Source organism: Lissotriton vulgaris, chromosome 4_1 (genome assembly GCF_964263255.1).
Source record: "Lissotriton vulgaris chromosome 4_1, aLisVul1.2, whole genome shotgun sequence".
In the NCBI taxonomy this organism is placed as follows: domain Eukaryota; kingdom Metazoa; phylum Chordata; class Amphibia; order Caudata; family Salamandridae; genus Lissotriton; species Lissotriton vulgaris.
The window spans coordinates 464,924,059-464,937,836 of NC_141691.1; the positions used below are offsets into that span (position 1 = coordinate 464,924,059).

General features: G+C 43.4%; 1 protein-coding gene across 1 annotated transcript in view; it reads left to right on the forward strand.

Annotated features, from left to right (window-relative positions):
* The first annotated feature begins 1,509 nt into the window (after positions 1-1,509).
* Positions 1,510-13,778, forward strand: part of LOC147718849 (uncharacterized) — a 58,170-nt gene continuing 45,901 nt past the window's right edge. The window contains exon 1 of the mRNA XM_086967250.1: positions 1,510-1,875. Coding sequence (XP_086823376.1) covers positions 1,510-1,875 — 366 coding nt within the window. The remainder of the gene's footprint in view (positions 1,876-13,778) is intronic.

Here is a 13,778-nt window from a genome sequence, read left to right on the forward strand (position 1 = left end):
CCTCACAAACCTCAGCCACCTACATGGCCCAGCAAGCCCACACTGCACCATGCTCAGCTCACAGGAAGTGGAAATGGACTGACAACATGTCTGACACTGGATCCTGTTGTGGGGAGCACAAGGCCCTGCTGGGAACTGTGCTCCAACAAACACCAGGATTGCACAGTCAGCCATCTTGTCAGCACAGGCACACCCCCTCACAGGGATGCAGTGGTCAGAAGGAGGAAAGTCAGGGCATGCTGGGAAGGGGGGTGTAGCCCAGAGCATGCTGGGATTTGCAGTCCCTCACAAACAGCAGCCACCGACATGGCCCAGCCAGCCCACACTGCACCATGCCCACCTCACAGGGAGTGGAAATGGACTGACAAAATGTCTGACATTGGGTCCTGTTGTGGGAAGCACAAGGCCCTGTTGGGAACTGAGCACCAACAAACACCAGGAATGCACTGTCAGCCATCTTGTCAGCACAGGCACACACCCTCACAGGGAAGAAGAGTCAAATGTGAACAGGGATCACACTCCTGTGTCAGCGACCTGATAGCCTTTGAGTAACAATTTCCATGTACATGGAAATCCATACATGAGCTGGGTATGTGTACACATCAACATGCACATTAAACGGCTCCATGTTGGCAGGACAATGCGCTACCACAACATTAGACTCTGTCTGTGATAACTGAAGACAATGTAGTGTTCAGAAATGCATCCTGACTTCACGTTGCAAATGTCATGTATATAAAACATTGTTACAAAGATCAAGGAGGGGTGAATGGTCTACTCCTCCTGTGAAACCTGGTTCATAACTGATTGTTTTGCCTCCATTGAAAGCCATGCATATGTACACATGCGTAGTGTGTGACATCATGATTTTCTGCATCAGTGTACTGTGGCAGCATCATCATTGGCTCCCCCTTGTTGCTAATATGCTGTGCCTCCAGCTGGAGGAAACTTGGCTGGTTCTCCAGTAGTGCCCAGAGGAGAAAACTGAGAGTATGTGTTTGTGCACAAGTGCAGTGAGTCAAAAACACACACAAAGACAAATGAACATTTTTGAACATTGTGATGTATGAAGTTACAGACAAAGGTGTTGTGTGTGGATCCAGCTACTCATCCACCACACCAGCGTTGGTCACTGTTGGTCAACATGTAGTAGCCCCATGTGATCCTAGACCTAAAACCTTCTCCGGACACTACTGGGAAAGCAGCCAGTCTACCTCCAGGTGGAGGCACATCATATTTGCAGTAAAGGTGAACCTAAGTAAATGCAACTACAGTACATTGAGGCGACAATCCTGGTAGCACGGCCCCATTCCTTTATAATTATAGGAGGGAATTTACTAAGGAATGAAATCATGTGCATATCATGGCTGCACTGGATTTTTGATCCACTGCCCCCTCCTTCATTGTTAGTACTACCCATTGCAAGATGAAAATATCAGTACCCCTTCCCCCCTCCCTGTTGCAATATACATAGTTCAACTATTGATGTCTGTAGTAACATAGCTTGCAATGTCTGTCTCTTCCAAACCTGGTGCCACTGGGGATTCAGCACCAAGTGAAGATGAGTCACTAGCCCAGACTCAGGTGGAGGAGGAGCTCTCTGGTGTCGATCTGGCTCGGTCCTCTTCGAATGACGACAATCAACCTGGTACCACCGGTGTGGGTCATCAGGCAGAACCACCATCAGAAACGCCTGCACCCCCATCAGCCATGCCAACACTATCTGCCCACAGACCTAACACCCCGGCCAACACGGACCGACCTAGGAGACCATGTTCAAGCAGCACAGGGGCCCCTGCCACCCAGGATGCTACCAACAATGACACCAGTGGCAACAGGCAAGGGGGTCCGGGTCAACTGGACCTGCCACCACAGGTACAGCGCGTGTGTCTAGGGGTGGTGGGAGTGGTGTTAGGCTGAGGGCACAGTCTGCAGAGGGGCCTGGACTGCCTGATGACCCCCAACTGTAACGCATCATAGATGCGTACCAGCATAGCACTGGAGTATTCAGCCAGGTAGTGGGGGTCCTCAAGGACATGCAGCAGGAGCAGGCTGCCCATCATGCCCGCTTGGAGGCCAAGTGGGACAAACTCATGGCGGTGCATATGGACATATTGACCTGTCTCTGCCAGATCAGCACAATTATGTCCACACCTCCCTGTGTGCCCAGAACATCTCAAGAAACAACATCTGCTAATGCCACAGGGAGGGAGAATGAATCTGGTGGAGACTCATGCACTGTCAGCGCCTATGCCAGAGGATCCCCCACAGAAGAAGAGGAGGGGTCGTCCGAAGCAGGACGAGTGAGCCACAGTTGTCCCTGCACATCCCCCAGGAACCCAGAACCTGTTTTGGATGTTGGTCCTTGGGTGCAACGAGTTCACCTTGTTGCACATGACACAGGTCCCCATCATGACATGGAGGGTCCATGTTGTACCAATGTAGAAGATGAATATGGACTTCACTCAGGACATTTCATCTACCAATACTTCTGACTCATGTGTGAACTGTGGATTCTAAAGTTCATGTACAGCACTATCTCCACACATGTATGTAAATAAAATCACCATTACACTATACTTGCCTATGTTGTGATTCCAACTTGGTATGTGTCATGGAGATGAAGAAATGCTGAAGAACACAGTGCATGCTGACTACTACACCAATGTCATTTCCGTTATGTGACTCATGATGATGTGAGACCTATGAGGGAGACATAGCAATAGGGCTCCACACCACATACTCACCATGGACATGTGACACATTGCCTACAAAGATGGTTCCCAGATATACAGTGGAATGCACAGATACCACACCTTTCCACAGTCACTGTCAACAAATCCAAAGGTGAGGTTACCAAATGTCAGTCAGATGTGTGAATACAGACAACACACATTACTAAGTGAAGCACCTGTACATTACAAACAATATCAAGGTGAATCCACATGACAGTGGGCACAGGGTCACCAAGTGTAGTCAAATTGCGCTCTAAGGGTGGAATCTGGATGTCGGTGTCAGACATGCCCCTGGAACTAGCACAGTACCTTGGGAAGAACAGAAATGAGACACAGTCAGAAGCACACCAGAACCGGATGGAGATGCAATAGACATGTCACAAGAGACCTACATACTAACAACTTAGCATGTCAACACCAATGTGGACTACAGAATATATGACAGGACACATCACTGCATGCTTCGAGTCAAGTACCACACTGGCAAACTCAAACAGCAACTGAGCTGCACAAACACATCACAGGCTTACTCAGGACATTGACATGACATCCCTGTGAACTAACATTCAGCTGAATAAGTTGTTGATGAGCTGTGTGCGGATGTCACCCTCATCATCATCATCACTGGCCTCGTGGCCCAGGCCAGGATCCTCCACAGGTGGTGGATGTTGGTCATCATCGTCTTGGATGAGAGGAACCTTCTTCCGCACTGCCATGTTGTGGAGCATGCAGCAGACGATGATGATCTTGCACACCTTTGCAGGATCATATGAGAGGGCCCCTCCGGTCTTGTCCAGGCAGTGGAAGTAGCTTTTCATGAGACCAAAGGTACACTCGATGACTCGCCTGGTTCTGCCATGTGCCTGTTTGTAGCGCATCTGGGATGCTGTCACATGGTTCCTCAGGGGTGTCAGCAACCATGGCATGTTGGGGTATCCAGAGTCACCTAAATACAAAGAATCACACATAAGTTGAGTATTGTAAGGGGGTGGGAGACAACATTGCAAAACACACACATTGGTAAACAGTACACACCAACAAGCCAGGCGTGCTGGTTTGGCATCTGTGACATCATCAATGGTATGCGCCTCCTACTCATGATGTAGACATCGTGGCCAGAACCAGGGAAACTTACACAAACATGTGTAATCACCATGTCCGCCAGGCATACCACAAGAGCATTGATAGAGTGGTAATGTTTTTGGTTGCGGTAGGTCTGTTACTGTGCCCGTGGTGATATCAGGGCCAAATGTGTGCCATCGATTGAGCCAATCACGTTTGGCATCCTACCCAGTCCATAGAAGGCATCCTTGACCTCTGTAAGTTCACCCGGGGTAGGGAACTTGATGTAGGAGTCCAGGTGAATCAACATCCCCTCAAAGACATCTCGTAGCACACGGATTAACATAATTTGTGACATACCACCAACACTAGCTACAGTGTGTTGGAAGGTACCAGTGGCTAAGAAGTGCAGGGCTGCCATCACCTTCACCTTTGGTGTCAGTGCTGTCGGGTATGTGCGGCCAGGTAGCAGTTTTGGTGCCAACTGCTCCGCCAATTCATCAATCATGCTCCTGGTGAAGCGGTAACGTCAGATGCTGTCGCTTTCCACGATGGTCTCGAGGTCAGTGAACGGTCTATGGACTGCTGGGGCCCTGCAGTACAGAGATGGCCAAAGTAACATTATACATTCAGCTACCCATGTAGCACAAACCTTGTAAAACAGTCACATTATACATCATAACTATTCACAATTGAATAAGGTGTGTGCAGTTGGTTATGGACACATATGTCACCTTCATTGCCATCATCTCACATATCATTGACACATGTGTGCATGAGTTCCTTGTGGTGCAATGGCAAATCATTGGGATGTGGCACAGTACCCATGGTTTGCAGTCACATTACAAACACAAAACACAGTGACAAGTGAGGACTGATGTTTCACAGGCATCACAACTCCATGTCAGGAAGATAGCCATGGTCCATGTATTTCCACATCTGCACTGGAAACACATTTTGTATCATGGACATCCCACAACCAATCATGTGTCCCACAGTAAGGGGCCCCTGTGGACCCTGCAGGCCATACATGTACGTCCCAGAGACACACACGCAGCATAAATGTGGATGCATAAGGCACATGGTTGACCCTGTCTCACATTGGGCACATGGAACAACAAACATCAGACACCCAACATGCATACAGACTGTGTGTGTAGGTCATGATTGTAGCCATGGGTCTGGCTGTGATGTACATGACATGCAAACATGTGAGCATGTTATATGTGACAGGTCGTACACATTTCCAAACTGGTACCGTGTCCATGACGAATGCCCATAAGCCAAAACTTTGAAATTACTTTTGTGAGGTGCACCACACCAAAACGAATCTGTCCCCATTAACTCCTGCCCAGCCTGGGAGTGCATACACCTAAGGACCATTCAAGTATACAAATGTTGCCCCCCTGCGCACACAGGTGATACAGCCCTCCATGCCATGGGATACAGTGTGGGACATGCTGTGGTGTTGAAGGTGTGGACATTGCACTTAAATCTGTGTGAAAACCGTCTGCAAGTCACACCAATGTGATCCAACGTGGCTGACTTGTTTGCAGACGCGCCGTACATGCTTGGACCGAGTTGTGCACACACTTTGTCCATTGACTGTACGATGTGTATGCATTAAAATCGCCTGCATCAGATCACATTGATGCCAATGGGCAATGCGTGAGCACGGCTCGGTTCATGCATGTTGGATGCGTATGCAATCAGACCCGATGCAGGTGATTTCTGAGCAAACACAGCATACCGTCAAGGACAGAGCTGTGCGCACACATAGCCCATAGATTCGTATCAAGACGGATGTGTCTTGTTTAAAAAATAAGCGCTGGGTAGTCATTTTACCGAGCCGTGCAAACTCATTGGCAAGGGACTGTCATGGAGATGGACGCAAAATCAAAAAACGCTTGAGTTGTGTGCTGGGAATACAGTTGGATGCATACAACAATGTTGCAATCCTAGGGCGTCCTGAAGGTGAGTGAAGACAATGCGAAAGACGTGTCGGAATCCTTCATTTCCATGGATTGGACAGAGTCACAGAATGCAACCATGTTTGGCCTATCAGTGAGGTGTAATGTCAAAGAAAATGCCTCTGAAGCAAATATTTAGGCCTCCCAGGCCCCCAGGGACCTCACTTGCCTGCACAACATGCTACCGGACCACTTTCCACAATCCACTGCTGCTGCTGTCTGTGCTTCCTCTGGATCCTGCAATGGATCCCCAGTGCATATGCCTCACAGCAGTATGAGGCATATGTACTGGGTACTTTCAGCTACCTATTCATGTGGGTACATGTGTTGAACAGGTGTCCTGCTGCAGTAGTGCAGTAGTGCAGGCCTTACAGTCCTAGCCAATGTCACCATGTCAGACATCATGGACCAGTGCTCTGCTGGATCTTCTCTTTTCCCACAGGACACAGCTACTCAATCTGGCTGACTCCATTTACCTCATCAGCCACCAAACTCACATGTGGAAAACCACAAGGATCCTTACTCAGTCTCACACTGTTCAGTACCTACATGGTCCCACTTATCAACATCATTGTGCCCATGGAATCAATGGTATATCCTACGCAGACAACACCTAGTTTATTCTCCTCAACAAAGCATCGAACTCCTGGAACGACTTCTCCACTTGCATATCTGAACTCGCCAGATGTAAGAAAATCAACTGCCTCAAGCTTAATACAGACAAAATGAAGTAGCCATTTTCAGCAAAGATATCTCACTATGGGATTCCACTTGGTGGCCTGCTGATCTCAAGCCCACACCCAACCAAATCACCCATAGAAAACCTCAGAAAGGTAGTAAAAAAAACACCTCCCTATGACAGGGCAAGCACACAAATGCTCAAAGAAGATTTTCAAGTGGCTTACCTCCAACAACTGCAGAAGCAACACCCAGGCCCTCATTGCTAGCAAATTGGACTATAACAGCACACATGGACCATGGAGAGCTAATCTAGCAAAAAACAAGACGAAAATAGCCCTGCCAATGATAAATAGTTTCAGATTATCTTGCTATCCTAAAGAGCATATATTCCCAATATCACCAAGCCACATGAATCAGAACAGCTTTAATAATATAAATCCTATTGCTTCAATGTATAAATATGTAATACAAAATCATTTTGTAAGCAGTTTGAAAATAAAATACTTTGAAATGGGTAGGTACTTTGACTGAATACAGATTCTTCTTTCCCTAAGAGGGAGGTTAGCAGTAGCCCTAATAGACACACCCCACATATTTGACTTGTATAGATGTGCAGGATATTACATGGAAAAGCCTCTAGTAGCCCGTAACCACGAGGTGGGCCTACAAAGTAAGATGGTGAGCAGAGAATGCACTAATAGCAAGTAGCCTGGAGGTTCGCCCAAGAAAGTAAGCACTTGATCCCTAAGGGTGATAGGAATCACTTCCACTGGGTCATAGTTAATGTGGTCCCTGTCATAGTCATACTTTGGGGGAACGCGTGCAAGCCAACCTATGGGAGTGGAAAGGCTGGTGTTTCTCGGAACAGTATCTACAAGAATATGTTTGCAGAGTCAAGCATGTTATTATTATTATTATTTAAAGTATTTATATAGCGCAGCTGACAACTTGCAGGTTTCCTGGCGCTGGAGAATACTCTTAACTGAGGAGAACAAGAACGAGTGGCAGGCGGATAGAGTTAGGGAAATGTCCATGGGTGGTATGTCCATGGGTGGCAATCTGTCTGCCTCATTGCCTCGGTAATGAAATGGGTTACTTGCCCAGAGTAACTTTATGTTCATTCCTTATATGCCTTTAAAGTGCTTCCTTGGTCGTGATCGACTACTGGCATGAAAAGAGCTTAGAGGGGTGGTCGCTCAGGAAGCCCTAAAAACAAAATCCTCTAGAAGTACTGTCAATAGGTGTAGGTTATAGAGGTCTGGGAGAAGATTGAGGGGTAGCTGGTGGATTCCATCCACAGTGGGAACACCCAAGGGACAAGGGTTACCTGTTCTGCCAGAAGAGGACACCAAGCACCAGAAGCACTGGTGAGGCCACTTCTAATCTAGAATTGCTGATTGCACTGTCAGGTAGCAAGAGGGCCCCTGAACATTGGCATATGAGGAAGAGGAATTCAGTGGAAATCAGATTATTCATTAATTTATTGTTTCATCCTGACCCCAATGACCATATTGCTCACTTTACTCTCTGATGGAGCATTAGCTTCTTTCTCCGCCATCTTTCCAGCTAGGAGAGACTATTGATACCTGCACATAACCACATATATACTGGATGGGAGCTCCCTCTCTCCTCTACACGTCCAGGGTGGATGATTTGTGCCACCTCAAAAAATTAAATTCACCACCCTGATGAATATGGTATACCAAACCAAAATGTGCTCTTTTCACTGAATTGTGCATCAGTACAATAGTTTCCTTTTGGCCTCATTCTTATGTTTGCAAATTATCACTGGCCATACCATATTGAACCAGTAATGTGTGGGAATTCAAATAATGTTTTTAATGTGTCGAATGTGTTTCTTTTTACTGTGATTGTATGTGATTGACTTTACGTGTTAGTATGTGGTTGCTTTTCTTCATGTCTCAATAGGGAGCTCATTGATTTCTTTATGTGAATATATATCAAACAATAAAATATTAACTAACTTGGTCTGACCCATGACTAATATTATCCATAGAGTTATAACTGTTTGAAAATTAATGGAAAAGCATACTTTGGTTGCTGTTTTTTAACTAAGCTGACTGCACTGTCACAGTGAGAGAAGACAAGGGACCTGGGTCAGACAGAAGCCTACAAGACCCAGAGAAACCAGGGGTTTTGCAATTTGCGCTCACTCTTTTGCTCCCATTTTGACTTCTAGATTCTGTCTGTCTGACTCTGACTGTACCCTGGACTCTGCTAACCAGACATAGAACCTGTGCTCTGTTTACAAGTACATGGTAAATAGGTGTAATTACAATTGTTACTGACAACCTACCTGTGTGCACTGCTATTTTTCCTGCTGTCATTTTAAAAGCAGTCCTGCTTTTTATGCTGCTTTTAAAATAAAATTACATGCAATTGAACTTCAGAATTAAAGGAACTTCCAAAGTCTTAGACCAACTTATTTTTGCGTATTAGTCACTCCTAAGGTCTACCCCAGGTGCCCCAGGGTAGAGTGCCATGTACAAATAAGCAGGGACATTTTAATAACAGTTTTATATGCCCTGCTGAGGGAAAAACTGCCAATTTAGTTTTCCCCATTGTAGTACATTGGCTAAAAAGGCTAAGATGGGAATACATTCATAACGTTTTAATATTGACGGGAGTAAGCTACAAATATACTCAAAGTATTAAAATGATAGAATAACTGAAACAATTTTCCTTTTTTTAAAAACAATTCTTTATTGCAGAAATTCCAGGAAATTTCCATATTTTTTGTTTTTTTGAGACAACCCCCCCCCTCCCTCCACCCACACCCCGATACAGGCTTTATTAAACAATATGAATATCCATATCGACTGACAACAAATAAACTAAACATAGCAAAAAATTGGATTCAGAAAAATAAAACAAGACAATTAATAATAACAATAGAGAAATAAATAAAGCAATCTATCCTAGACCTTCAATCCAATGCATTAGTGGGTGCCAAATTTCTAAAAACTTCTTTTGTTTTTTTATACCTTTCCTGCTATATATTGCTTTCTCCAAGCTATAGGTTGAGAGTAGTCGGGCCCGCCATTGTTGAAAGGATGGTGGAACATTGTCTAACCACCCAGAGGCTAGACAAATTCGAAACACTGCCATGGAGACAAGAAAAATCCCTTTATGTTATCCGGATGTTCAAGTTGTCTAGCACCAGAATTATTTCTGCTGTTGTAATTTCTATTTGTGTCTAAAGTATTTCAGAGAGAAAGGTAGATATATTGTGTCTAATAGTGCATAATGCCCCACATGTAGCGAGCATATGTATTAAGTCTACTTCTGGCATCATACATCTGGGGCAGAAAGTCCCTTTGCCAGTACTCCATTTAGCTAGTTGATAAGGTGTATGATATAAAGAGAAAAAAGATTTATAAAATTGGGCGTGTACCTTCGAAGACATTAGTAGCGATTGAGACATTTGAAATGAATTCTGGATAGCTAAACTTGATATTTCAAGTTTGTTCTGCTATTTAAGTATGTTTTTATCCATATCATCGGGAAAACCAATGGTTAGGTTATTATATATTACCCCGATTTTAACATTACTATACTGTACCACAGATTCTATTAACTCAATTTTCTGAAGAGCCACACTTCCCCCCATCTTTTTCATGATATAACCCCTCACCTGTGGGTATTTAAAAAAGTCCCTATGTTCTAAGCCATATTTATTTTTTAAAGATTCAAATGATATGAAGCCGGCTGGCTCATAAAGACAACCGACTTGGACTATACCAAGTCTAATCCACCGAGTCATACACAAATCCGAAAAAATCTCCGGGAGGTTTTGATTACATATAAAAGTCGAAATAGTATGAAAACCGACCTAACCCTAAATGTTTGCGAACCTGGTTCCAGTCAGAATAAATAGCTTTTAAAGTTTTGAATCGCACTTTCTTAAAATGGCAGTCATAGGTCAATCACCACAAATGTGCGCCCACTAGTTTACCTAGAATAAGTTCCTGAGGGGTTGGAACAGATCTCTCTATAGTGTCCTCCTGATTAGTCTTTAGTAACAGGCTACTATATTTAAGAATTGTTGCCCACCAGTAAGTTTTTAGGTTAGGGAGTGCGAGGCCTCCTCTATCTATTGGAAGAGTAATAAATGTATTTAGGAAGATATAACATTTTAATTACATTACATCTTCCTATGATTGTAAGATTTAAATTATATAATTTTTTTAGGCCTTTTTCGGTTTGTTTGATTAGGGGATCCATATTAAGTTTTACCAGTTATTTAAATTAGCAGTAAAATTGACGCCCAAATACATTGCCTTGTCTGTTACTCTATCATCCACAAAATTACATTTGCTATTGATTATAATTTGAGTTTTATTTTGATTTAGTTTATGCCCCGAGATTTCACCAAATTTATTTGCTTCTTTTTCCATTTCCTCTACAGATTTGTTCGGATCGGCTGTGACAATAGCGATGTCATCAGCATAAGTTAAGGACTTAGTTTCACCATTAAGAGTCTTTATTGAAATTATAGATGGGTTTTTTTCCAGTCTATGGATGAACGGATCGATAAAAATGGCGAATAGCAACGGGGAGCAGGAACACCCCTTCCTTGTTCCTCTTGTTACTTTTCACCATTTATCGAGACAACGGTTTTTGGGTTAGCATACATCATGCGAACCGCATTGATAAATACCTCCCCGATCCCACTCCTTGACATAGCGGTCCATAGATATTTCCAGGAGACCCTATCAAAAGCTTTTTCGGCATCTAAAAGAATTAGTGCAATAGCGTCTCAAGTTACGTCCGCTATGTCAAAGAGTGTGATCACCCTCTGGATGTGATTTGTGGTGGATCTACCAGGAACATATCCATGCTGCCAGACGGAGATTATTTTATGGAGTACCGGGGCAAGTCAGGTAGCAAGTAGTTTAAAATAGATTTTTGCATCGTTATTTATCAAGGTAATGGGGCGGTAAGCCCCTAATTCCGTCAGATCTTTATTTTTTTGGGAAAGACGATGATTTTGGCCTGATTCCATGATTCAGGTGCTTGGCCACCCTGAAATACCTGGATTACCAGTTTAGTTAGGATTTCTTTTAATTGTTTATGAAATTTAGCGTAAAATTCAGTTGGAATTCCATCTAAGCCCGTAGCTTTGCCGGTTGGTAGGCTATTAATAGACAGTAGGATTTCAATCCAGTGTGGTGTTTCCTCAAGTTTTTCTTTGTCGGTTTTAGGTAATTGAATCCCTATGCCAAGATCCAGATAAGCATTATTTTAGATTGATTCTTCCCAGTCTCAGTATATAAATCCTCGTAATAATTATGAAATGCTTCCCTAATCTCTTTGGGTTCGCTGGTAATGCTTCTAATGGGATCTCTAATTTTAATAATTACATTATCACTAATCTGTTGTCTTGTGCGGATGGCCAATTGATGTCCTACCTACTCGTTGAGTTCATAAACTTTCTCTCTGTTCAGGGTAGCTTTTATTATAGCTTTAGTAGTAAGTATTTCTGTTAATAAATTTCTTGCAATTGCCACGTTTCTTACTGCCCCTTCTATATCGGCATAATCCTTAACAGTAATTATCAAATCTTCCTCTTTACTAATAATTTTGTAGTTTAATTAATTCTTGTTTAGCTTCTTGATTGTGTTTAATCGAAAATCTAAGGGTTTCTCCCCTTACTCCGGCCTTTAATGTATCCCAGACAACCTTTAGGGGAGCCCTCTCTAAGTTATTATTCAGAAAATCTGGGATCTGTTATTCAGGTTCCCATAGTATTGCAATATTTAACGTTGGTCAGTAAAACACTTGGTTGCTCCCCGATTTGTATGGTAATATTTAATGGGTTATGGTCAGAAAAAACCCTTGGTAGTCGAGCTACCAAACAGTGAGATAATATGACAGCAGATACAAAAAAATAATCCAGTCTGGCAAATTTAAGATGGGGGTGTAAAAAAAAACTATACCCAGGATTGGCTGGGAATTTCATCTCCCAACAGTCGGAGATCGAATGAGTGCTACAAAGATCCCTAAGGGCATTAAAAGTTTTAGGTTTCCTCCCATGATAGCTGAAGTTTTGCAGGGAGGACCACTTAGACGGGAAAATTAAATTAATGTCACAACAAACAATCAGCGGGACAGGCCAATGCACTAATTCGTTAGATAAAAAGTTCAATAGTTCTGGGTTATCGGTAACACAGCCATATACAGAACAAACTGTAAGTTTATTCCCCTTTTCAGAATAGAATTCCGCAATGGCCCATTGGCCTGATTTATCTGCTATAAATCTTACAAACTGTATTCCACCCCCTCGTGCCAGGATAGCTACTCCTTTAGTTTTATTGGGCTGAGTTGTAGCAGTAATAACCCTATATCCTAGTGTTTTAGTAAGTGTGTCTGGGACCCCTCAACTTGGGTTTCTTGCAGACAGACTATATCTGCACCAATTGATTTTAAACCTATTGCGATTCTCTATCTTTTGTTTGTATCATTCAACCCACATATATTGATGGACAACATTTTCAATTTAGCCATTAGTACCTATTGGATCTGTCTTGTCTTCTGGACCCGCTATATAAAAAAATTGAACAAAGTCTTTTACCCTAATGTCCTGGCTGTATATCCACCCCCGGCTGACACTGAAAGCCCGCCCCCCACCTCCCCACACCATTTCTTGAGGCTTCCTGAGTCATAAGGCACCCAGGTGTGGGCGTCCGAGTGATCCAAGCATCACCGCTCGCTAGGTCGCCTGAATTAGAAAAAAAAAACTGTAAACACATAATTTAACAGATGGCTAGCTTTTAGAATTTTTTTCAATTGTAGTTTCCAATAATCTGGTTATATTGTTATAAGTACACAGCTAGAGTAACAATTGTTCCCACAGTGGTCTCACTTATCCCCCTTCTAAACCTTTCCTTATTGTGTATTGTTTCTGGTAGTCTATTTATATATAATTTTAATTATATAGAAGTTTCCACTTTGAGTATCAGTTATTATTGGATCTTATTCCCCCCCCCCCCCGATTTTTCTCCCGATTTTCTCGATTCAGAAAGTTCCTGAGGTAAGCCTCCATTTGGATCTCTCTTGTAAAGTTCTTAGATAGTCCTTTATAAATTACTCTTAACCGTGCTGGATTAAGAGACAGTTGCTCCAATCTGTTCAAACGGGGCAAAGATTTGCCGCATCCTCCAGCGGCGTTCCACCGTTGCGTGGGCAAAATCCGGGCGAACAAAAAGCTTGTGTCCTTGATATTCTCTTTTACTCGTTAGTCGAGCCAGGTCATAAATCGATTCTCATAAGAGAAAGTTTCCGAAGCAGACCAAAAGAGATCTCGGGT